Here is a 27,079-nt window from a genome sequence, read left to right on the forward strand (position 1 = left end):
GGTCTCACTTAACCCTCACAGCGTCGTGGCGAAGATCCCACCATGCTGATTCCGCTGAGTTTTAGATCTCAGCCAGAACCGAAGGGTTAGCCTACGACTCGGAGACATTGCGTCTCTACACTCCTACACGTTGCAAGCATAGGATGGAGGGAGGAATAACTACCAATATGTGTGCCATAATGACTTAAACGTTGGTCACCATAGCAACCGACAAAGCCGACAAACGTGTTCCTAAGTCAAGTAATATACAGAAAGGACGAGATGGAGGAATTTGATCGCGCATTAATGGCGGGGATGTCAGTCAGTGCAGTATTCTGTTTCCATATAAAAGGGTCGCATACGGAGCGAGCCTAGCCTCAGTTGCATTGTTTTCATACCAAATGGACTAAAAGAATGGGGATGATACGGTATAGGGGAGCAAACTTAGCCTGTCAGTAGTGGAAACCCTATCAACACCCTCTCACGGTATTTAGTAAACTCTTTCGAACACGAGACGACCTACATCAGCTTCTCATCGAAACACGATCCATACACAAGCACTACACTTAACTGAACTATAAATGCTTCGTATCTCAAAGTAAATGTTTTTATTTTCATTTCAAGTCCTTGAGAAATGATCTCAAGAAGATCATCTAATTGCACTTGCACACTTCTGCTATGTGGTTACAAGCTTCATCTGAAAGGTGTGTAAACGAACGGGGATGGTAAAGCTTTCCCCGCAGACCGGCTGGAATTAGCAGGGCCATGAGGAAACGGTATCTAGTACTTTGTATTCGGGCAGTTTTACAAAGTTAATAACGTTTTGCAAATGATAATTCAGCACTTTCCTAAGATTTCAAATCGGCTTATTTAACATACAGCGGCCCGATTTCCTTTACAAATAAATGTACAGAATAATGGAAATTTAGGGAGGTAAGCAGAATCCACTACGGCGACAATGAACGAAGGTTCGAGATGATTGTCGAGGTTTGAAGATGGCAAAGCGTCGGTAATATAAAGCCATGTCTTCCCCAGATTGTTAACATACGTGGGTTACAGAATACCTGGGTATTTTTAATCTGGCGAATTGACTTCCCAAGAGAGAAGAGAAATGATTTCGGACACCAAACCAAATTGAAAGACACCAGCGGGTGTCGTTGTCATCACTCTCCAAGTACCTACCCCACCCCGACTCACGTCTCCATACCCCCCCCCCCCCCTCCATAGATCCATCCACACTGTTGAATCAAGACATGACATGCACCAAACTTTCTTCATACGTGTGAGTTTGATAAGGCAACACGCGAGTATGCAGATCGAAAAATGTTGTGTTTAAACGAGATACACGTGCCCACGCTCGCTGTGAAGGAAATTAATATTTTCAACGGAATTTTTCATAACTTTTCCGTATAGGACTTACATGTAGCATAGCAAGCATGTCGAACTCTTGTGAGTCATCGATCAGTCAGTCAGTGATTGAGATTTGTTCGCTTGTTTGTCACTTTTTTCCGTCCATTGTTTCGTTTTGTTTTTCAATATCTCTCTCTGTTACTTTTTCTGTAGTTTTTGCCCACTACGCTCATATGGGTAGGCCTATATGGTTACAGGCCTACATGTGTATGTCTAGGTCACAATATTCTCATTACTCGGGCGTCTCTTGTGAAGACTATCAAGACCAATCTAAATTCTTCCCTCTGGGTTCTCAGGGGAGCATATCGCGGGAAACATGTGTTTTTTAAAAGCGGAAATGATTTTGATATCATGACTAGATATCATTCCATCGGTTATCACCTTGTAAGCAAACGTGTGCTACAAAAATAGATCAGTTAACTTGGCAGTGATCATGCATTTGACCCAAAACCAGGTCAGTGTCAAGAATGTATAATAGGTGTAAGTTGTATTTACTTTGCGCGTCCATAACCATATACGCAATAGCTACAAATTGTATTAACTTGATACCAAAGGCTGTCAGTTTCGGAAGAAGAAAAACATTGATTGTAAAAATATACATGCATGTATGTGAATCATGCACCTGAAGTACTACGTATTATATCTCATGGCAACGTGTAAAAGTGAGACGAGAGAGCGGTTTAGGGCCATTGGAATAAGAACCTGTGCGACCCTTTTCTCGGCTCGCCGACTCCCAGGGGCCTTTGCCCCATTCACTCTCGGGGCCTCCTTGCCTAGATTGTGAACTCTCCATCCAAATACTGCTTATAAGAGAGGGTGTATCAAACTCTTAGGAACACGTGGATTTCATGTGCAGCAGCAAGAGAATCTTTTTTTTTTTTTTTGCAGAACAATACTTGCGTACGAAGTAACGATGGTCTGAGATTTCAGTAAACAGAGTTGATCTCTGTAGGATGAATGTATGATCCTTTTATAGTCATTTGAATGACGGGACTTTGTGAAATGTATGTTGTGTCTTTAGTATACACTTTGTTACGGTGTATGTCTGTGTGTCCATTGACAATATTTGTAATGTTGAATGACTGAAATTGTCATGAACAGGACTGTCTTGTCTTACTCTTAGTTTTCTCCTGTTTGTTCTTGATCCAGGTATGGTTCCAGAACAGGCGCGCTAAATGGAGGAAGCGGGAAAGGTTTCAGCAATTCCAGAACATGAGAGGACTAGGACCAGGATCTGGTTACGAGATGCCCATAGCACCCCGCCCGGACGCATACTCACAGGTGGGTAATAGCCTCGCTTCCCCACCCCCGTGTTCGACCACACCCTATATCGTACATGCAGCACTGCTTTTGAACGTAGCAAACACAGACACACACACACCTACACAGCAAACATACTGTCGCTTGTATGCCTACATCTTACTGTATCTTCCAGCTAGAACCCTAAAATACTCCTATTTATGATTTTTTTGCAAAGAAAAAGGTTGTGCTGTTCATGTGTGAAGTAACCTTATTACCGGTACAGTATTTGTATTTGATGTATAAAACTTTTATACCAAGCATGCGCTAAATATGTTAATCTCTCTCAAGCTGTACTCATATTTGCTTGCATGATCGTTTTTGATGTGATACCACCATAACATCTAAACTTGAATAGTGTGAAATCTGACCACTTCCATCAGTAATAGTGTGTGTATCTACTAGCGTAGTTCGCGTAGATTTTGTTTCGTGTACTTAGCATCAATGTGAAGCTCTTATACCTTCTGTCGTGTCTAGTCATCACACTACTTTTCAATGAGTTTCTCCCTCTACGATGAAATAGTTGTAGTATGTAATATAAATTTTGTCAGAATATCGTGGAATTTCAATGCATTTCTAGGTGCTTGTAGAGGAGGAAAGGTTTTGAAAACCCACCAAAATAACAGACTTGCACAAACAAATGCAAACTAATTAGCAGAACCGCAAATTAACTTGCTACCAACCCACCTAAACTGAACAAACAGGTCAATTCTCCTGGATTCCATGTGTTGGGTGACACGCACCAGCCGCCAGCTCCCGTAGAGGGCGCTATGCTCCGGATCTGTCGAAATTTGCAGAACCTCCGACGGGAGTTCGACTCGAGAAAGCTAGGCTGTCACCCGTCTGGTTCAGTCGCAGGAACGCCTGGCACGAGTACCACTGAATCCCAAGATACACACCCCTCCATGGTAAATGACATGCCACATCGCTTCCAAGTCTCCTTCAATCTCATTCCACTCGCATCTCGTTCAATCTAAGTTTCTATCTTTCTCCTGTATTTTCTCATCTTCACTCTAGATCTTGTTTCATCTCCTGACATTTATAAATTCTTCCTGTTGTTTTCCAACCTCTCATTCTTCAATGATTTAATCTTTCCTTCTTACTTCTTATCTTTTCTTCCTCTTTTTACTTTCCCTCCCTCTTTCACTTTCCTCACACCTTCAATCTTGTAATCTGAAACTTTTGGCTGCTGCTCAACATGGTGCACACAACTGATCATCATACATAATGCTGTTTTTGTTTTTATTTTTTGCTTTCCAAATGCACTTATTTGATTGCCAAAATAGACCACATTTCTCACCACTGCATATCCTTGGAGGAGGGAACTTTTCTTTGAGTTCATACAGGCAACTCTTCATCTTCATGCCAAGCTCTAATGCTATTTATCAAAGAGCATCTGCATGGCACTCCTTTCACAATACATGTATACTACAGCTGCATGTCCATGTTTTTGCTTTTCATCATATCGCACTGTCTTCTGTGTTACATCATATCATTAATCCACATATCCCATACCACTGACTTCTATTCTAGAAGATATGTTTCATGTTCTATGATACACATGTGCCTGCTGACTGTGTGAAATATAAATTCACTGTGCATGTTCCACTGGTTGGCAGTGATTGTTCATGTCATGATACAGTATACTGCTCTACCAGAAAAGTATTATTGCCCTCATTTAGAAACGCTATTGGAAAGATGTCTCTGGATCATATTGTGACAATGCTCTGACAATGACGTCTGCGTTGAGTAATTGTATATACAGTGGGCTCCCGTTAAAACAAAGTCCTCGGGACCGGCAGTTATCTTTCGTCATATCAAAATTTTGTTATACCGAACAAATAAACAATAAAAAGCATAGAGCGGATAATGTTGCGGCCTGAATTTTCACTTCATTGTAACCAGAATTTTGTTACAAATGTGTTTGTTATAATGGGAGTGCTCTGTACAATTTTTAACTGCTTTCTGAATTAGGAATTTGAGGTGGTATATGATTCATAATATCTTCATATCACCAGCTGCCTTCAAATGGTGTTGGGCAGAAATTCACAGAGAATTAGAGGAATGAAGCAGTTCTCATACTTTTGGGATAGTGACCATAATCAGAAAGATCAGTGCCCCCTTGCATAAAAGTTACTATTGTGGTAACTTTGCCATCCAATGGTAACTACAATGGTAACAATATTCAACAGCCAATCAAAATCAAGAATTCCATGGTAGTTACCATTGGATGGCAAAGTTACGACAATAATAACTTTTATGCAACGAGGCCCTGATATCTCCAAACACATGAGACATTCCCTCACAATACACTCTTTACAAATGAGGGTTGAACTGAACTGGCTTTGTCTATGGCTAGACCCCTAGACATTTTGAAATCCATGTATTTATTGTGAATGTAATGGAAAGTGAGTTTATGCTCATGACCGAGGAAAACAGACAATGGAAATAAGAGTTTTCCTTGACAAGAGAGTTAGTTTTCCAAAAAGTAACATTTTACTTAAATTACAATATACACTTTACATCAGCTTTGAATTCGAGTACATCTTTGGGATGACAAAGTTATCAATCACTGCTTCACACTTACTCCAAGTATGTAATATCAAACTTCTAATGTGCAATGCTGAATACATTTCATTCAATTCAGGTCTTGCCAAGATCTCATTGTACATAGTTAATTTGCAGTCATAGCTGAGTACTTTTACTAATGAGGAACATACATGTAAGTAATGAGCATCATAAGAATGACATTCATTCAACCACCCTCCATGTGACTTGAACTCCAAAATTAGTACAAAAGCAAGAAACAAATCACGGCATGTGGAGCTCACTTTTGACCCCATTCAGGCCCAAAGTATCTGATAGAATCAAAGAATGTGATAATGACTACATTAATTTTGATATTTGTATCTTAAAGGAGCTTGTTATTAACCATAATTTTCCTTTTTGATTAACTTGCTTCTCTTCAGCTCCATCAAAGCTCACCGTGGGCCACAGCAAACATGGCATCCCCCCTCGCATCCTCCATGTCTCCTGTTGCCCAGCAACCACAGATGCCCGGACAAGCCCCCATCAACTCCTGCATGGCACCACAGTCCTCACTCCCTTCATTCATGGGTGTGTCCAACCAGCATATGAACAGCGCTGCTGCCTCGGTCATGAACACCATGAGTCAGATGAGTTCCATGACATCAATGCCGTCCAGTATGCCGCCCTCTACAGTTGCTGGCTCAGCGAGCAGCCCTGGCTCTAATTTCATGTCGCCATCTGGGGTGGGTGGGCTCAATGCTTACAATGGTCAGTACACAGAAATGCACTCGGCTGTGGAAGGGGTAGGGGGCGTTGACAGACGTACTAACAGCATCGCCGCTCTCCGACTGCGGGCAAAGGAACACAGTTCAGTCATGGGAATGATGAATGGATACTCGTAAAACCATCTCATTCTCTTACCTCTATCTCACTTAGAAAAAAAATTAAATAAACATGAAAATATTATGACTTGTTTTTCAGCAGTATGATAGATAGAGATTCTACCACTAAAATGACCAGCCACAGTGTGGGAATACAATTGTATGCTACAACCAGTGACATCTAAACCATACGATACTGGAATGCCAAAACAAATGCTGAGCAATTCATGACATAAAACTAAAGGTGTAAAGGTGTGCAAGTAGAGTACTCTACCTTGGTAAAGTACAGTAAGAGTATATACTGTAACCATTCACATTCATCCAATTACACGAAGTGCAGATATGACAGACTCCCAGTATTACCTGTAACATTTTAAAGCACATGAAAGGAAAGAAAAAAAAATACAGCTAGAAACAAAATGCTTTGTAAAAAGCAGTTTAAATGGTGTAATGACCTGGTTATAACAGTGTTTACCTATATTTGCCTTAATGGTAATACATCTACCATTCATCTACCTATCTATTCACTACTGATATTTTAACCATTCTACACAATGGGAAAGAATGTACAGAGCAGTGTGCATTAATATCCTCTCCTGAGCCGACATCTGGTCAAAATACACAGTACTCTGTGTGACCTCTTCCTTGAGTAATGCAGTTTTAGGGAGCCCCAGTCTTGTGACTATAACACTTGAACCAACACATTGCTCCAAGACGCTGGACTTTCTGTCATCATTAACAAAATATCTAATGGTGAACAAAGTTTGTACCACAAGTAAGTTCCAAGTTAAAGTGGGGGAAAAAAAAGATAATTTTTGATGAAGTGAGAGTAGTGGCTGCAACAGTGGCATTTTTTTCCAGTGCAAGAGACCAAATTAACTGAATGTACATTTTTGACTTGAAAATATGATAGTGACATTGAAGAGTCCTGTAGATAAAAATGTGATGTCACTACTCCTGCAGCAAGGGAGAGGAGAGGATAGACATGTGTATGACTTGAGAAAAATTATTAAGTTTAGAGGTAAACACCAGTGTGGTCACTCCAATAATTATGAAAGTACTTGTGTATACAGGCTTTTAAGCATTTGATACGAACCATAGGTTTCCCCTCTTTTGTGATTTCCCTCTTCTTTCAATGTACTCTGTACACATGTGCGCATATTACAATGTCAAGTACTTAGTCCTAAAATTGTTAATAATCCTGTTTCCATATTTCCTCTATTCTTTTTTTATCTGTATTTTTTTTTTTTTTTTTTTTTTTTTTTTGGTGTGGATATGCAAGTCCTTTTATGTAGACAAGATGTACAAACTTTTTAGTGTAAATTCAATCAATTCAATTAGCAATAACTTATTTCAGAACCAAATCAGTTCAAGGATTATGTGTGTATAGAGGATAGAAATATTTGCGATGCCATCTTGCAGTAGAGCACTTGATAGAAGCAATTGCACAGGAGTAGAAGAAAGAGTGGTACAACAGCTGGCAAGACTGGTACCAATGATTTCTCCCTACGGAGCTGGAAAAGGGATCGATGAGATTAAATGTAAATATTTGTCACAGTATTCTGCATGGTCAAAAAAAGAGAGGTAATGTGAGTCATTTCAACTTCATCAAAATGGCTTTGAAGTTGATGATCTGTTTTGGTGTGTTTTGTTTTGTTATCTATTGGATGACGATGGCTAAAATACAATCAGCAGTGTGATGACTTCCGTGTACACCCAAATTTACAAGGACTGAGGGATGGAGAAAATGCTTAGCTTTACTTTCCAAGATTTCCTTGTTCTAATTTGCTGTTGCCCATGATGTTAATGCTGTGCATTGTCAGATAAAAACCAGACAATACTTGTATTCAGTGTGTATAGAATTCAGAGGCTAGATGCTATATGACTTGCTTCACTGTAGCATCTAGTCTGGTGGTAATATACAAACCGTGTGAATGTGTCTGTTATAGGCACCCCCAGTAATGTATTCACCTATTGGCTTTGCAGCACTTGTTAAGTGTGAGATGAAGGCTTGTTTAAATGGGTTCTTAATGGAATAAATCTACTCTTGGTCATGTAAATAAACCCACACAAGAGTTTTCTTCACCATATGAAAATAGGATTCCTTGTCCTTCAGTCAGTGGATATCTGCATTTCAATGAAATTTCTATTTCTGGATTTGGCCAGCCGCTGGCGGCATAAACGACTGCTATTATTTTTCTTTTATTTTTCTTTCTTTTCTTTCTTTTTTTGGAAGGGGGGGGGGGTATACTAAGGATGCAATTATCACTTGAGTAATCACAAATGTTATCATTAATCACAGGGTAATAATACCAAGACATATCCTTTCATTTTGTTATACAACATGTACTTTACAATCGCTATTCAAGTTTAGATTCCTAATGTCACATGCCAATGTCCATTCTACATGATGATTTGGAAGTAAGTTTGTATGCTGTATCCAGCCAACACTCAAGTATTCACAGTGTTTTATTCACAATAATCTCTTGAAACTTCTTTGTATTCAGAAAGTAAAGTGCACCTGAGTATTCAGTAGAAATGCATTGTAATGGGTTTTCTGTATTCCATGTCAGTTGACTTCTCATTCAGAGCACCAACTATTCAAAACTTTTGAGTACCTCAGTTTTTATTTTTGTGTAACAGTGGGATTTATTGATCGGTGTGTATGTGACTCTGTGTGGGGGTACAATAAATTCACACATGTGGTTCCATTATGGATAATAGGAAATGCTGGCTTGTAATGCAGTTGTCTGTTTTCGGTCAATTGAAGTTCTCTTAATTTTTAAGTGATTTTTAATATCTATCAATTTTTATGCATAAAATGCAATCAAAACACAACATGCAGGCTTTTGTCTTACTCGCCTTAAAACTGTGCTAATGGGAAACAGATCTACTCTTTGAGATTTCTCCTGTTCTCTTTCTGAATGTTTCTGGCATATTCCAGTCAACTTTGCACACAGAATTCCATATGTAATGTCAATGACCAATAAAGGTATGAAGCTGATGTTGTCTCATTACGTTTACAAGAGTTCCCATCCAGCTAGTTGTGAGCCTACTTGTTTTGTAGATTCCCAAAGCTTTTGCTTTCAGTGCTGTAAAGTGTGTTGTTCTCTTGTGTCATCAGCATGCACCGTGAGTGTACATATCTGTAGTGTGTTTTGTGCTTCCCATATATTGTGACTAGATTAGAAGAGGGATGACGAAGGCTTACTCTCAGCCATGGCATAAAGACAGTCTCACCATACTGAAGTGTGATTATAATTATTTCTATTATCTCTTTTTTTGCATTCACACTCGGTCATAGTTGGACCAACAAGGATGCAGGCTCCGGTGATGTCAGAATAGATAGGAAAAAAGCAGGCAATCTAACGTCATGCTGAAGTACACTTGGTCATGCTGGACAAGCGCTCATTAGGCAGAATTATTTATTTGAAGATGTGACTTCACAGTATATCATTTGACAATCACTTGTCAAGTGATAGATTCATGCCATTAAACAGATTTTGCTGAGTGAACTTTTTAAAATTAGTTATACAAATTTCATTCAAGTATTTCATTGCACCAGAAAGGTATTCCTCTTTGAATTTTCACACATCTTTGTCAAACAAGTAGCTTTGTGAATACATCATGCAAACTTTGTGTCAGTGGTCATAGTTGTGGATCTACTTATTGTGTACTTCCTAGAATTTGTTTGTATAATTAACTGTACAGAATATTTGTTTCACAATTTTGTTTTTCATATAAAGTGAGAAGTGAGTTGGATGTGTAATTATTATTTTCTTGATCTTGCTTGGACCTCATTTTTTTTTTTTTGGTGTGTTTCAAGTTCGCAACACATATGTACGTGACTTTGGATACATCCAAAATATGTTAGCAGGTACAGTCCATGGCTGCAGTGTACATATTAACCCTACCATGTTTTGAGTAACTTCTAAGCAAGCCATTCTCATATATGTCACATACAGGACAGAATATGCCTAAACTGAGGTAAATCATATACATTGAATCATCACAGAATAACAGTTTCATCCAATTCAAAAGCACACGTGTAGGAAATCACTGGCGCATATTGCAAGTGATCAGGTGTCATTTATCCTCTCTATGATGAGTGAGTTTTGTCAAAAGTGATGCAGATACGTCACTGTCGAGCAATAATTGCAGTAAATGATCCTGCCAAATTTCTCTTTCCTCTCTCTCTCTCTCTCATGCTGTCTCTCTTTATTTCCTTTGTTACCTGCACCATGATGGTTATATGTTTGTATTCATTCATCACTAACGTATTCTCAACATCCACAGGTGATACAGTGTACATTGATATTGTGGAATAGGTTACAATGTGCTTCCCGATACAACCCCTTTGTGGTATTGTACTTTGTCTTTTTTTTTCTTTCTTTTTGTACAAACATGACTGTTTTGTATAAAACTATGCCAATACTTTGGTTGTCATTCTGTTTGTAAAGTTGAAAATAGAGTACAGATCAAGATATGTTTTTATGTACAGAAATGATCTCAATAAAAGATTGGTATCATGACTACGTGAATATTTTACTTGTCATGGAGTGACTGATTCTGTCAATGGAGATGTTAGAGAGGAAAAGATGGGGTGAGAATGGAGAAAAGAGAAGGCATCAAGATGTTGAAATGTAAGAAGATAGACAGATGAGCAAATAAATAAATGGATTGATTAACAGATTTGTAGAAAAAAAATATTGATGAAAACTCAATATGTGTAAAGAGATATGTGATCATAATGTATGTAGTCTTTAAAGGACAAGTCCACCTTCATATACATAAGGAAGAGAATGCAGCAATATCAGTAGAACACATCAGTGAAAGTTTGAGGAAAATTGGACAATCCATTCAAAAGTTATGAATTTTTGAAGTTTCAGTGCCATCATTGCTGGATGAGAAGACTACTACAGCATGCGTATCACGTGCGTAGAACGATATAAGGAAAATAAAAAGAAAATTCAACATATTTTCACTTTTCTCGCATAATAATAGTGCACTTGACTTGCCTCTTTCAGAAGGCAGGGGGAATGATTATTACCCTTAACATATGTCAGTAGCCAGTCAGGGAAAAGTATACTTTTTTTCAACAAATGAAATTTTGCGGAATTCTCTTGTTTATACATAGTATTTTCCTTAAATCATTCTATGCACGTGACATCATACATTGCAGTAGTCTTCTCATCCAGGAGTGACTGTGCAGAAACTTTAAAAATTTATAACTTTTGAACGAATTGTCTGATTTTCCTCAAACTTTCTATGATGTGTTCTACTAATATTGCTGTATTCATTCGATCCTTATGTATATAAAGGTGGACTCGTCCTTTTAAAAAAGATTGATAGAAAGTACCAAGTTTCTACATTTAGTGGTCAAATAAACACACTGAAAACCTGTCCATTGACCTTTCAAAACAACTTTCATAGCAGCACAAATTTTCTGGCACAATGTAGAGATGAATGCATCTTTTGAAAGGTGTAGGTTGTATTATTGAAAGCTTACATATAAACTTCATCTCCCAGATTTTCTTCTGCCTATCTATAACTTCACCACTCCTGTGTGACTATACAAAGCAAATGATATCTGCATAGCATGGTGCTACTAGCTCGATGGTCAAAGCCTGTGTTAACCTATTGGGGATGGGCCGATTTTGCCACAATATGCATTTCCACAGACACCAGCGTGAATATACATGTACTTGGGACTAGTCTTCAACAGGTTAACCTGTTGAGGACGGGTTGATTTTGCTACAACACACATTTCCCATAGATGCTTGCCCAAGTTTACTTGGGACTCGTCTTCAACAGGTTAAGAATGTTGTAATTCAGGGGACAACAATGGAAAGAATTGCATGTATTTAGCAGCCATGGTGTCTCTTACTTGTGGATAATGCTTGAAGCATTAACACTAAGAATCAAACGAGCACACATTTCACTTCTGACTGACAAACCAAAACATAAGCAGGGCTAGTCAGAGGTTTGCAACCTCTTGCGAGCTTCTTTGTCTACATCTACAGATGCTATTAAGATCTTTATCTGTAGGGCCTACTGGTATATTACCTTCTGTTATCTGCATCTTTGAAAGGCACCCATTATCTTTAGCATTATGGATTGTTTTTTGTTGAACTAGGCCATGGAAAAGATACAGTGCTTTCACCATGACGGCAAAGTGCTGTAACTCAAGCATGCTACAACCACTCTGTGCTATCATCTTACTGCTACTCCCATTTCACCTACCTGTCACAACTCTAGCATGTCCATGTAAGCTCCAGAGATGAGGTTAGACTGGTGTATAGACAGCTTGTCCATCAGGTCATCTGCAATGGTCATCCCTTCTTCCTGTGACTGCCCATCTCTCAGCACCACCTGATAATTATAAAGCAATGGTTTCAAAATCTTTATTCCAACATCACAAAGTTTACAGTGAAATTTCACACCACGGCAAGTTGACATCAATAAATGGAGTAAAGTCATAATTATGAATGGCATGGGGGAGTTTTCATCACAATCAGACCTCACATATGAACATTATTGAATTTTTACATTCAAAATTGTTACAAAAAAAAAACACAATGATATCAGAAGGAGGAAACAAACATGCAGATTACATGGGATAGTGATGTCATAGCCTCACGAGTCTGCCACTGACCTTCTCACAAATCTTCACTGAAGTCTCTGTTATGACATGAAATCAGAATGTATTTTCTGCAGCACTGTCGTCTACACAACTTCAGTGATTTTCAGATATCTTACATGCATTTAGATTCAACATTCATAGTGTACAGAGGCAATTTTAGACAATTGCTGGTTCCACACTAGGGCTATGTGCATACTATCAACTAAAAATGCATGGTTACATTTTCAACTCTTGGGATTTTGTAATCAAGCAATGAATTGGACATTTATTTCCATTGTAAATAATGCAATACACTAAAGTTTACTCAGTATGAACTGGGGTGCATGAATGTAAATCTCTGAAGCACACTGCATTTGAGAGCAGTGCAGATACCCATACACCAACCTATACTAGCAAGCAGGTCATGGCATTTGCACTGCTGCCTGTTGGTACATGACAAGTTCATTAATCAGAATGTTGATACAACACTTGATACAACGAATACAACACTTTGTCACACATTCATCCTAGCAGATACTACCAGGTCAGACGCAAAAGTTAACCTCAACCATTCAATATAAAAGACAAGGGTTATTTATTACAACTCACACATCCCTGTACAATAAAAATTCACTCCATTTTCAGGTTGACTTAAATAAATAGAGAACAATAATACAAACAGAATAATACAGAAAACATTAAAAATAGATACAAGGTGGAAAAGAAATGGAATTATTAGGTTTAAAACTTTACTAGGATGGTGACATCATTCAGTTATAAAAATTACATGAGGTGATTCCCCGCCTTACAAGTTTCCCATTTACGAGTATGTACCTAGAGATCTTCACAAAATTTTCTTTTTAGACATTAATCAGGGCTGCACACTACCCCATTTTTTCTACTAGTCTGACCGTCTATCGGGCCAGAAGGTACACAGTTTTTCACATGTTTTCCTTGTTCATTCCTGAAAAACTTACTGGTCCAACAGTGATTTTTACTGGTCAGGGACCATCGGACCAGTGCCAGTATGCAGCGTTGCATTAATTTAGATGATCTCTCAAATCATCCTATTCAGGAAACAATTTAGAAGGAATCAAATTGCAAGGGGAAGAAGGGCTTGCAATTACTGACTTAATGACTAAAAGAAAGATATTGCCTACACCGTTGGTACATGAACAAACCAGAGGGAGATTTGTAAGTGATGACATCATTGCCTGGCCTTAAAAATGTACTTTTAGTGTGAGATTGAGACCAATATCACCATTCTGTGAAGACTTCACACACGATGGAGACTCTCCATTTGAAGAACATGGGTGCATTGTCACAAATCAATTCCACTCTTAACGTCAGCTGCCTGCTATAGCTATTCAGTGATTGTAACTAAGTTTGCCGAATTGAAACAAGTAATTTAACCAGTCTAAATCCTTGAAGTGTGTAGTAAGATGAATCCACCATGTTTCTCAAATATATTTCTTTGCACTCACCTCGAGCTCCATGAAGTTCCCCAAGCCTTCTACTTCATCTATGTGTACTCTGGTTTGACCAACCATAATCAGTGTCCGTGTCTTCTTCACAATGCCCCTCACTCCCAGTGACATTCCTAGGGTTCTCTGTCATGGATACAAACAGAGAAGCAGTTTACAGCATATCATGATATCTCTAGAATGTAATCTAAAAGGCGCAGCAAGAACTTGAAAGTGAATTCAGCATACTCTGATGGAAAGTGATATTAATTCATACGTGCACACATATCACTAAATGAGAATCTTCTTTTGGTAAGATACAGCTAATGCTCTAGAAAACAAGGCAAGTGCGGGAATGTGTCTCGCCCATAAACGTACAACACCTTTTTTTAAATATATTTTGTTCACAAATGGACCTATTGATCAAAAGTTAGGAGTCATAATCAAATGCACTGTACATTGGGCCTTAAAAGTTCATTGACCGCTGCCTGTGACGTTTGACCTTGTGGTGACCATCAACTCCCCGACGGACATCTACCACCTAAATTTCGTCACAAACGGACTTATGGATAAAAAGTTATGACCCATAATAGAAACGTGCCCTAAAAACTTAACATTGGGCCCTAAAAGTTCATTGACCCCAGTCTGTGACCTTTGACCTTGTGGTGACCATTAACTCCCCAAGGTACATCTACCATCCCAGTTTGGTCACAATTAGACTTACAGATCAAAAGTTATGGTCCATAATAGAAATGCGCCCTAAAAACTTAACATTGGGCCCTAAAAGTTCATTGAACCCTGCCTGTGACCTTTGACCTTGTGGTGACCATCAACTCCCCAACGGACATCTACCACCTAAATTTCGTCACAAACGGACTTATGGATAAAAAGTTATGACCCATAATAGAAACGTGCCCTAAAAACTTAACATTGGGCCCTAAAAGTTCATTGACCCCAGTCTGTGACCTTTGACCGTGTGGTGACCATTAACTCCCCAACGTACATCTACCATCCCAGTTTGGTCACAAATAGACTTACAGATCAAAAGTTATGGGCCATAATTGAAACGCGCCCTAAAAACTTAACATTGGGCCCTAAAAGTTCATTGACCCCTGCCTGCGACCTTTAACCTTGAGGTGACCTTCATACTTGGTAGAAGGTAAAACTTTGTATGACCACTCTTCCCTCCAAGTTTGATTCAAATTGAAGCCCAGAGTACAGAGTTATTCAAGTTTTTATAGCGTTACAGACAGACGACGGACGGACGGACGACGGACGACAGACGGACAGACGCCGCAGGCAATCCCTTAGTCTCCCCTCACCTCCGGTGGGCTCGACAAACAAGTACACATGTGCGCGCGCGCACACACACACACAAAGAAAGATATGTGAATGTAATATCTCAGATGTCATTTCAAATCCTATCAAAAAAATAAATCTGTTATATATAAGAAACTAAATGATGGTACAGCAACAGCTTTGAAGATTACTTTCCATGAGGATTATTGATACGTACTTAATGCCCTTAAAACTGAATATACCATTCTGAAAAACACATATCTGGCATTAAGTCAATATCATGGTCCGAAGATGTCACAATGTGCCAGACTGATGGCAAAAAATAGAAGAAAAAAAAATGTCTTCTTTGTCAAGTTGATAACATTATTTGTTTTGGATTTCATATTAGGTGCAAGGATTTCAGTATATGCTACTTATTGTTCTGTGTTTTTCAGTTTCTGTGTGTCTAACCTTTCCCTTTTTCTTAATCGACAAAACTAGCCTAAATTTAGCCAGTGGTTGCATACTTGCGTTACTTTTTCTTCTAAAAAGTCACAAAACAAAAAAACTTTTTTGGCTCTTACGTTGTACAAGCAGGAGGTCTAATAAACACATTATAAGAGACTAGAGCCCTTCATAATCAGTGACAAGGGCAGGTGCCAGCAATTACGCAAAGGAGACTCAGGGCATGATGTGCCACGCCCTTAGCAGGAAGGGACAGTTAAGCCCCCTTTCCTCCATAGAACTGGTCCAGTGTACAGACACTGGTCAGGGAGACACAGAATGCCCCTCTCATCTCTCTCAAGTCTCAGTGGGTTACAAGAATTTTAGTAACATCCTGTAACCAGAAAGAAGTGTGACAGATTATTTTAGCAGAACACGTAGTTGTGTTTGTGTGCATTATTTCTCTTGGTGTGCCTTCTGTAACCCTCTTTTGGATTGTTACATGCGATATTCTAAATGCTTGCTTGATTTTGCATGAAATTGTATTTTCTTTCCTCCCCTTCTCTTCAGTGAAATTCAGGAAACATTTCAGGGATGTGGTTTCATTAAGATATTTCCCACTGCATGGAAAACATCACTTCAAGTGATTTTATCAGGCTCCTCTTACCACTGAGGTCAAACTGGGCAAAAACAATTTTTTATGTGACTCATGCATTTTCCATGCATTGGTAAGAGTGAACAAAAGATAACAAATAACAAGAATACTTCATTCTGCATAACCAGTAAGAGTCATCTAGGATACTCAGACTGAAGAATATAATTTTTCTTCTACCTTTCACTGTGGTAAAATCATATTAATTCTACAAGGTATTGTTTCAAATATTACATAAAATGACAAACAGAGTTTTTCTTTTCTTTTTTTTTTAATCCAACACAAAAGCATCACATGCAACTGATCACATGGCATGTGTGCAGTGAAAGTTTACGTGCAGGGTTAAAGGGATGGTATAGTTTTGGTTGAGATGGAGCTTTAGATGTGTATTTATTTTTTCTCTTTTGGCGAGATAATGACAAAGTACTTTTGAAATATGAAAGAACATACCGTTTTAAGAGGAATTCAAAGTTTCTTTGATAAAAATCCGTTTTTAAATAGCTAAGATATCCAAAAACAAAGTTGTAACCAAAGGTCTTAATGAAAGGTTGCCAACGCTGGTATAGCTTGCGAATATTTAAGAATTACCAACAGTAGGTTTGAACAAAGAAATATTACGCATATTATGCTCTTGGTCAATAGTTCCATATCTACAGCTGTTCCTTTGTCTTTAAAAAACAAACTAAAAAAAACATTTAAAAAAACTTGCTGCTGGGTTATAACAACGCTACATTGATTTCATGCAAAAAAAAACAACAGACGAAAGCCATTAATTTTCATCAAAATGATTTGATTTGTGCATGTGCGTGTGTGTGTGTGCAGGTTTGTAAGAGGGTTATGGGGTATTATAATTATATTTTCTCCTCGTTTAGTTTGCATATATGTGGTTGTGAAAAATATTACTGTTCTGTGAAAAACAAGAGACCCAGGGGTCTCGCGCTCACCTGAGTATCGCAAGTTCACCTTCCATGCATTCTTGCAGACTCTTACCTCAGAACATTGCAAACTTGGGGGGGGGGGGTAGCTTTGAGAGCTGGGGGCATTGTGTCCATTTGCATATTCCATCACACTGGTAAAAAATACCTGTCAAGCAAACTGCATGTGGAAAGTTTTCCTATACAGTTTGGAAAAAACAAACAAACAAAAACTTAAAGCTCTATCACTTCTGCAGAATGATATTTGTTAATTTCTATTCCTTAATTTGGGAGGTTTGGGCGCCCTGGGCCCCAAGGGGAGTATGATGCCCATTTGAGCAAATATAGATCCTATCCCCCTAGGAATGCCACCTACCAAGTTTGGTGAATATCCTTACTGTTGTTTACAAGAAGAAGATGACAATGTACAATTTAGGCCCACATTTGAAAGTTTTGAAAGTTGAAAGTTTGAAAGTTTTACTCACAGTTTAGAAAAAACAAACAAACAAACAAACAAACAAACAAAAACTTAAAGCTCTATCACTTCTACAGAATAATATTTGTTAATTTTTATTCCTTTATTTGGGAAGTTTGGGCCCCCTGGGCCCCCAAGGGGAGTATGGTGCCCATTTGAGCAAATATAGATCCTATCCCCCTAGGAACGCTACCTACCAAGTTTGGTGAATATCCTTACTGTTGTTTTCAAGAAGAAGATGACAATGTACAATTTAGGCCCACATTTGAAAGTTTTGAAAGTTGAAAGTTTGAAAGTTTTACTCACAGTTTAGAAAAAACAAACAAACAAACAAACAAACAAACAAACAAAAACTTAAAGCTCTATCACTTCTACAGAATAATATTTGTTAATTTTTATTCCTTTATTTGGGAAGTTTGGGCCCCCTGGGCCCCCAAGGGGAGTATGGTGCCCATTTGAGCAAATATAGATCCTATCCCCCTAGGAACGCTACCTACCAAGTTTGGTGAATATCCTTAATGTTGTTTTCAAGAAGAAGATGAAAATGTACAATTTAGGCCGAAATTTGGATCCCTCCTCCCTCCCCAGCAACCTCCCCCCCCCCCCCCCCCCCCCCCCTCCCTCGCACCCCTGGATCTGCAATGAACAAACTTGAAAACTGCAGTGTACCAACCCATGGTATCAACTTTGTGTTATCAATAATCACTTCTGGTTCTAGAGAAGAAGATTTGTAAATATTCCTTAACGTGAAGAGTTTGGGCCCCCAGGGGAGCATGTTGCCCAGATGAAGAAATCGAGATCCTAAAACCCTAGGCATGCTACCTGCCAAGTTTAGTGAAAATCCATCAACAGGCTTTGAAGAAGATGAACATGTACAATTTAAAGGGGATGGCTAGTAACCGATCAGTGGGAATCAGTGGGAATGCTGAGGGATGATTGTTCCAATCCTTGTGGGATTCATTTAAGAGTATTTTATATATCTACTATTGTGTGAAAATTATTTGCTTCAGAACAGTCTCATATTCAAGTAATGTGCAGATTAATGCCCCCTCACTGACCAAGCACACTAACCTGGAAACATTAAACTGCACATTACTTGAATATGAGACCATTCTGAAGCAAATAATGTTCACACAACAATAGATATAATGTACTCTTCAATGAATCCCACAAGGATTGGAACAATCATCCCCCAGCATTCCCACTGATTCCCACTGATCGGTTACTAGCCATCCCCTTTAAGTATCGGTACCCATTTGGACCCCCCTTCCCCCCCCCCCCCAACCATAAAGGCAGGGGGCACCCCTGATTCTACCATGAACAACCCTGAAACAGCAGTCATCAAAGCATTAAAGGGGAAGTCTAGTAACTGATCAGTGGGAATCAGTGCGAATGCTGGGGGATGACTGTTTCAATTCTTGTGGGATTCATTTAAGAGTACATTATATATCTATTGTGTGAAAATTATTTGCTTCAGAACGGTCTCATATTCAAGTAATGTGCAGCTTAATGCCCCGTCACTGACCAGGCATGCTAACCTGGAAACATTAAACTGCACATTACTTGTATATAAGACCATTCTGAAGCAAATAATTTTCACACAACAATATAATGTACTCTTGAATGAATCCCATAAGGATTGCAACAATCGTCTCCCAGCATTTCCACTAATTCCCACTGATCAGTTACTAGCCTTCCCCTTTAAATCATAGTATTAACTTTGTAGCTCTATCACTTCTAGTTCTGGAGAAGATTTTTAAAAAGATTCCTTAATGGGGGGGGGGGGGGGGGGGGGGGGGCCTGGGGCCCCCAGGTTGGATATGGTTCCCATTTGAACGAATTGAGATCCTATACCCCTAGGGATGCTACCTACCAAGTTTGGTGAAAATTGAAGAAGCTTGAAACTACAGTCATCTGTAATGTACTAGCTCATAGTATTAACTTAACTCTATCATATCTGGTTCTAGAGAAGAAGATTTTTTTTTAATTCCTTAATTTACGAGGGGTTAGGCCCCCCTGGGGACCCCTAGGTGGGGCATGGTGCCCATTTGAACAAACTGAAATCCCATTCCCCTAGGCATGCCACCTGCCAAGTTTGGTGGAAATTGGTGACGGGGTTTTCAAGAAGATGAAAATGTAAAGAATTTACACATGGCGCATGACTGATGCCGGACGAGCTGGACCAGCCGGACGAGCTGGACGAGCCGGACGAGCGATCACAATAGCTCACTTGAGCCTTCAGCTCAGGTGAGTTAAAAAAAAGACCATGAAACTTGAGAGTTTGTACGTCTTTAGGTCCAGTTTTGATGGGACCTTGATCATTCTGCATACAGTATACTGTGTATGATAACAGCAAGGAGGTATATTATCATTTGTTGCCACTTACAGTGGTAATATTTGAATGATTTGAATTTGATCTCATGACTTAGAATGTACTGAATTGATGCCTTGGGGTTGTTTTGAATATCGCACAACAACCATATCTTCATTTTGAGATGCAAGATATAGCAACCCTCTCAAATTTTAGATTCATTTAAGGCATCTCTTTCACATTCTGAATATTTCTGCACATCAAACTGGACAAGAAGGTTTAAAGAATAAACATCTACTGACATCCAAAAAATTTTGCACAGTCATCATAAATGACCCACAACGAACATTCTTTACATAACATGTTCATTGGTCTGCACTTTTGTGAGTTTTGAACCAACAGAAAGTATTGGTATGTATTTACATATTAGTCTGAATGTTTGGCCAAAATGCAAAAATGTAAGTGGATTATGATATGTGTTGTGTCTAGTTTCCTTTACTTTGAAGTCTTACTCAGATTGTATATATTTGATATTATTATTCTGGATAAAATTTCTTGGTGACTCTGCTGGCCTGATTAGAATCACTGCTTGCCTAGAGCTGAAAGGTAATTACCTAAACATAGTTTTGCAGTGGAACAAATGAAGATACTTTTATGCAAAGTGTGAATATGTCTTGATTAAACTTATACTTGTCAGACCTGCACAAAAAGAAAAACAAGGCAAGTGCCAAAATATGTCTCGCCCATTCGCGTAGAAGAAATTAATGTCTTTCTAACTCCCGGAAGTTCATTGAGCCCGCCTATGACCTTTGACCATGTGGTGACCTTCAACTCCCCAAGGAACATTTACCAGCCAAGTTTGGTCACAAATGGACACATGGATCAAAAGTTATGAGCCATATAATCAAAACGCGCCGTAAAAACTTTACCCGTTCCATACTGGAACCTGGTGCCCTGTGTATTAAGTCTATGGGGATTTCACAAATTAGTATGGAATGGGTTAACATTGGACCCTAAAAGTTTGTTGACCCATGTCTGTGACCTTTGACCTTGTGATGAACTTCAACTCCCCTAGGGACATCTACCATCTAAGTTTGGTCACAAACGGACATAAGGATCAAAAGTTATGAGCCATAATCGAAACACGCCGTTTTAAAGTTCATTGACCCCTGCCTGTGACCTTTGACCTTGAGGTGACCTTCATGTTTAGTAAAATGTGTGTAACCACTCTTCCCTCCAAGTTTGACTGAAATTGAAGTCCTCAGTAGAGAGTTATTCAAGTTTTTGTAGCGTTACGGATGGACTTTTGTGAAGCGGCAATTTCCATCACAAGGTCAATCTTCATAGCTGAATAAACTTTATTTCAGTGACCAGAAAACAGCATGTTTGAAAAATCTTTGAGCATTGCAAAATAATGGAAAAATAAGATGTATGTAAATCATATTACCTTTAAACTCTCTGCATCATCGATTAGGGTGATAGAGTAATTAGACACCTTTGGTCCTTCACGATCTGCTCTTTCATAGTAAACAAGCTGAGCTGGGCTGCTTGGCTGGTTCTGTATATAGTGCACAAAACAATACACAAAGACATACCAGTGTTTCTCATTCAATGTTGCATTTACCTTTTTTTCGTGCAGAATTGCACAAATTCCATTAAACAATATGGATGAAGTTAAACTGTTAAAGCTTTAAATGAGAAAGGAGCATGTCTAAGCCATTGCAGTAGTATCCATTTATCCCTCATCAAAATGCAATCATTCACAGTTTCCAAGTTGAGGAATATACCAATACTACAAAATGTCCCAGCAGAATTGCCTGTGTAGGTGTAAATGTGAGCCAATACATACATATTTTGACTGTATGCCTAATACTCAAATCTGTAACTATTCATGAACTCCATTTATTCATTTTGTATGAGAAGGAAGCTTGGCAATGAGGTGTCATAAGATTACGCAGCAGTCTCTGCACATCGTTAATAAAGAGAAATGATTGGTAGATTGCTGAGGTGTCTTCAAGATAAGCTCTATCTCAATAAATTCATGATTACTCTGGATAATAATACATAACCAAAGACTAAGAAGTGCCTCTCCGACATCTCATGAATGGCTGTCGACTAATTTTGCTTTTTTAACATGAAAAATTAACATAAAGAAATCACAAAAGTGAGTCAAATTACACAAAAAAACACAAAAGTTTGATGTCACTATGATAAAAACCCCAATATTCAGCTATAAAATTGTAAACTTACAGGAATAGAATTTCATTGGTACATATGTCATTTTCACACAGGAACTGCCCAGGCCTTACAAACTTCTGTCAAATCAAATTATCATATCTCTCGAAAGCAAGTCCACTTAGAAGCGAATTCTACTGAGGAATTTACAGCCATCGACCAGATTTACCTAGATCCTTTAAAACTGATCTGTTTTCCCAATTAACTTGATTATTTTTGGTACATTTTTTTTTCTAATTGGGCTCAGAAAGATCGTTGTAATGATACTTGTACAGAGCTACCAAGTCTCACGCATTCTGCGTGAGACTCAAGCATTTAGGGTCTGTCTCACGATCTCACGCATGGCACCCATTTTTCTCACGCATCTGGTGAAGTCTGCAATTTGGGCCAAAAATAAGGAGCATAGCTCAAAGGATTAGAGTGATAGTTGCAATTGAAGGTATATTTCCCTTTTGCCTTTCAAAATTAGTAAAAAATAGTCACGTAAGTATGCACCACATCGCATCATTAAGAGCTAATAATTTAAAAAAGCTCCCTACCATGGGAGGGGGACACCCTCCTCGTTCGCGTGCGCATGTGCGTGAGCGCCGAGTCATAAAAATCTCACTCATAAAAGGTTTTTGAACTTGGCATCTCTGCTTGTATCAAACCAGTAGTTCATTCCATTATGAAACACAAAGTTCACTGTTTATTTTCTGATAAGAGAGGGCAGCATTTCACTCAAATGAACAGCATTGATTGCTCAAATGCAAGGATATCACAATCTTGAGTGTTAAAATTCTTGCCTTATAAGTACATGTAGTTATCTTTTTTTTTTTTCTTGTGAAACCTGATGTGAATTAGTTTAAGACAGCACTGATGTGAATTAAATTACCACAGCTGGATGTCAGTGTTCATACTAACAGCCATCTCATATCAGTCGCAGACAAATGGCAGATCAGGTCTTGATTTGCATGTTCAACATGTGGCCATAATGTGAATATGGTGCAAGTGCTTTTGGCAATGACAACTTTATGGTGCCACATGCTACAAGTATCTCTGATATTGTGTCAAAATGAAGCTTCAATAAAATTTCAGTTAAAAATGACTGTTTACAGCCAGAAACTAGTAAATCTGTGAGTAATTAGATTTTATAACAATCTATTTTCCTCAAACATTAGTCATGAAAACTTCCCCAAATGGCTTATTAGCAACATTTGCCTTGTATCTTTGTCTATTACACGTATGTGTAATAGCATAGATTTTGAACATCATGCATGCATTAGTGACTTTGCACCCATTTGAACTATACAACTCGATCTGCAAAGATAATTAATCTTTTTTTCCTCTCTCCCTCCCTCCCTCCCTCTCTCCCCCTCTCTCTCTCTCTCTCTCTCTCTCTCTGTAATTGAGCTGGAAAAGCTTCAACTCATATCACAAATTGGTAAAACTTGGGCAAATGACTGAAAATACAGAGAAAAGTTGTGGTGTTTACAACTGTTTGTCTCAGTTTCAGTCGTCCTCTCTGGCAGTTGAAGAAGGTGTCAACCTGCTTCAGCGTGTCAAATCTCTTTTCATCTGTGAGTCCAAGAGCCAGTGATTTAAGCCTGTCGGTGTCACTGATGCTGGCTTTGATTTCCACGTTGGATTGCATCTTTGCCATGGTTCCTTCACCCATGCACACCTGCCTGAGACCTTGGAAAACTGCGGACTGGTGTCTTTGCAAGACAAGTCTGAACATTCAGCAGGGCTCCTGTTGTCTGTATAGTGAGAGTACAACATTAGTTATCATAACTCATCATTTATCCCTTTTTTTTGATAAACAATTAGAATAATATCAATTTATGAAGGACAGAACCCACATCAGGGAAATAGTTCTTCTAAGCTTCAAGGAGCTTCTTACATGCTTAACAATAATGAACAGTTAAATAAAAGTGTGTTTTGATTATTGACTATAGACAGCCACAGTTGGGGATTTCCAATTTCTGTTGGTAAATTTATTATATATAAATTAAAATTTATTATTCCTCAGTTTAGGAGCTGCACAGGCAAATGCTCGATATACTGATGTTATTTTTGTTTTACAAATACATGTTGGGACTTGTAGATGAAGAGTGTCTTTAGAACTGAACATAGATTATGAGTGTGTTTTTGAGATTTAAGTACTGAAAGTTCAGTAATTTAACTAGGGATTTTGATTGCAAAGTGCCTTGTATGCAAATATACAATTAGCAAGATCTTAAATGAGACTCACTGGCAAATTTGAGGCCTGTGTAGTTCTCTCAGAAGAGGAGTGATACTTGAGAATTCTTCTCAAAACTCACCTGTTTAATCAGTTGTAATTTTTTTTTTTCTGGCAGCACACACAGTCAGTTATTAATTATTGTATCACTGTATCACATACATTTTTTCTTCTTCTTCTCGTTACTGTTATGCTGGTTTTGCTAATGTTATTGTGTTTTCTAGTCTTTTTGTATGAATAGCACCAGTGCACTTAGAAACACCAGTATGAAGTGCCATATAAATGCAATTATTATTATTATTATCATTAATATTATTATTATAATTATTATTACAATTTTAATGCAACATATGCGAACTAGTTCTGCATCTCTGAGAGATGATCTCTCTCTTCAATACTCCATTCCCAGATCACCATCATTTCAAATAAAGGCTTACGATGTACTGTATGCTGCATTTTCCCCTTCATTAATATTCCTTTTGTTTGACATTAATATGTCTTCACTGATTACAAAGTTTTATTTGCAAGTTCTGTTTACATTATGTTCTGTTGTCAGAAATGGACTGAATTGAACTGAACTGAATTACTGGTATATAGTGTGTTTTAATTATGGCCACTAAAGAAACAATCAATGTCTGTGTTAAAGCAGGTAATTTAACCATGGACTGACAATTTGTTTTAGATTCCCTCCATGGGACAGAAGGTCTAGATGGTCTAGATTGTTCTCAATTAGGATTCCTAAATGATCTATGACCCTTAGAGAAAGTACCTCGCATAAGTACTATAGTCTACTCAGCCTAGTAAACATAGGGCAGGGGCACAAACCACTTCTGGTACTGCCAGAGACTAGTCAAATCATATAGGTACTCTAGCCCGACCAGCGACTTGACACTTGTGTACAGCGACAGGGCTGTGTATAGACTATATTTAGTCAAACCAGTACCAGGGACCTCATCAAATGATAGTCTTTGGTCTGATTATCACAGAGACTCCAACCCAAAGTACCTTCTGATCTGGAGATTTTCCCGCCTGAAACCCCTAGCAAACGGGAGACTCAAAGTTGACGTGTGCGAAGCGCGAAATTCCCAGGGTTCTAGATGCTCTCTGGTGCTATCTAAGGCTTATTTTTTCAACATGCGATAGAAATATGTAAGAAATCCTTTCCAACGGGAGACAAAGAGCCAGGGCTGGAGAAATTAAATCTCAAACGGGAGAACGGGAGATTTTGCAAATATGGGTTTTCGGCGGGAGATCTCCCGTCGAAAACGGGAGAGTTGGAGTCTCTGTTATCAACTGCAGTGAACCACATGAACATGATGAACTAGAGGGCCTGTGTGTATTGCATACTTCACGTTCACCACTATTTACTAATGGAAAAAAAAAATAGTTCTAACAATTGTTAGTGGTAGTGTAGCTACTAATTCAACTCCAAAAACACCTAAATTAGCCCCCCCCCCCCCTCCAAAAAAAAAACCCACCTAAAACACTAAACAAACACTGTCATGTCACTGACACTGACGTGAGTGTGTGAAATTACCAAGACATTAGTTGGCATCTACATTTCTACTTAGACGTCTGGACTAGACAGTAGACTAGATTCTAGAGTATTTATATAGACTAACCTAACAGTTACTGTACTTGTTCTAGCTAGGCCTACACTAGCACACGTGCCACGTGGTATTTACTATTAGTGGTGCAGCTATCTAGTAAAACTAAAATTCTACGATTCTACTTCTAGAGCTTTGCGTTTGAGTGGTTTATAATACAACGTGATCCTACACTCACAGTCACAATGCAGCCAATGGAGTTTTGCATGCTGGAACACATACTAGTAGACCATAGACTCTACACTTATACAGAAATAAAGGTATGGGACTGAGCTTACACTTCTTGACTAACGTGTTCACACCAACTACGACAAAGCAAGATACTCTGGAGATACTTCATGACATACTGCAAATCTCACCTGTCTTAGTGATATATATGGTCTAGTGGTTGAATCACTTCTAACACCAGTCCGCTCAAAATTATTCCTCTATTTTGCTAATCTCGGGCTGAATTTCCTACTCAAACACGATCTGGGACGTCGTCTGCATCTTAACCTTTGCCCTAATTCGTTGTTGTGACCAGAGCACTCACAGATCTAAAAGAGATTTATACGCTTCCCTTAAATATCAGAGAGAGAACAAAAAAATATTTACATTTAGGATTGCATATTGTAAAATATATAATTTTATTTTGGTAATTTTTGAAAATAACGATCAGAGTCTTCACATTTGCCATTTCATCGTGAACTATATTTTATCAAACCACCAACTCTAGATAGGTGAAACGCCCCTCTAGCTCCGCCAGCCATTTTGCAATCC

At 38.5% G+C, this 27,079-nt stretch overlaps 2 protein-coding genes across 2 annotated transcripts in view; one reads left to right on the top strand and one right to left on the bottom strand.

Annotated features, from left to right (window-relative positions):
• The window catches only part of LOC139736369 (uncharacterized), a 120,040-nt gene extending 113,921 nt beyond the window's left edge, over positions 1-6,119 (top strand). Inside the window, exons 4-6 of the mRNA XM_071647125.1 lie at positions 2,539-2,670; positions 3,393-3,596; positions 5,658-6,119. Of these exons, the coding sequence (XP_071503226.1) occupies positions 2,539-2,670; positions 3,393-3,596; positions 5,658-6,119 (798 nt within the window). The remainder of the gene's footprint in view (positions 1-2,538; positions 2,671-3,392; positions 3,597-5,657) is intronic.
• On the bottom strand, positions 5,653-26,817 carry LOC139736373 (adenylate cyclase CyaB-like). The gene is made up of 6 exons (XM_071647128.1): positions 26,680-26,817; positions 23,967-24,231; positions 21,705-21,815; positions 14,205-14,330; positions 12,342-12,470; positions 5,653-6,065 (listed from the first exon to the last, which is right to left on the bottom strand). The coding sequence occupies exons 2-5, from the start codon at positions 24,210-24,212 to the stop codon at positions 12,345-12,347; spliced, it is 609 nt and encodes a 202-aa protein (XP_071503229.1). The 5' UTR covers positions 24,213-24,231; positions 26,680-26,817; the 3' UTR covers positions 5,653-6,065; positions 12,342-12,344.
• Positions 26,818-27,079: the final 262 nt, after the last annotated feature.

The sequence above is a fragment of the Diadema antillarum genome, unplaced genomic scaffold, assembly GCF_040938485.1.
Source record: "Diadema antillarum isolate AM-2024a unplaced genomic scaffold, OU_Dant_1.0 seq00000641_RagTag, whole genome shotgun sequence".
Lineage (NCBI taxonomy): Eukaryota > Metazoa > Echinodermata > Echinoidea > Diadematoida > Diadematidae > Diadema > Diadema antillarum.

Coding starts and splice junctions, on each gene's coding strand:
- LOC139736373 (XM_071647128.1), bottom strand. CDS start 24,212: ATGTTCAGACTTGTCTTGCAAAGACACCAGTCCGCAGTTTTCCAAGGT. Junction 14,331..21,704: donor ATGATGCAGAGAGTTTAAAG/GTAATATGATTT, acceptor TATCCATGACAG/AGAACCCTAGGAATGTCACT. Junction 12,471..14,204: donor GGAACTTCATGGAGCTCGAG/GTGAGTGCAAAG, acceptor TATAATTATCAG/GTGGTGCTGAGAGATGGGCA.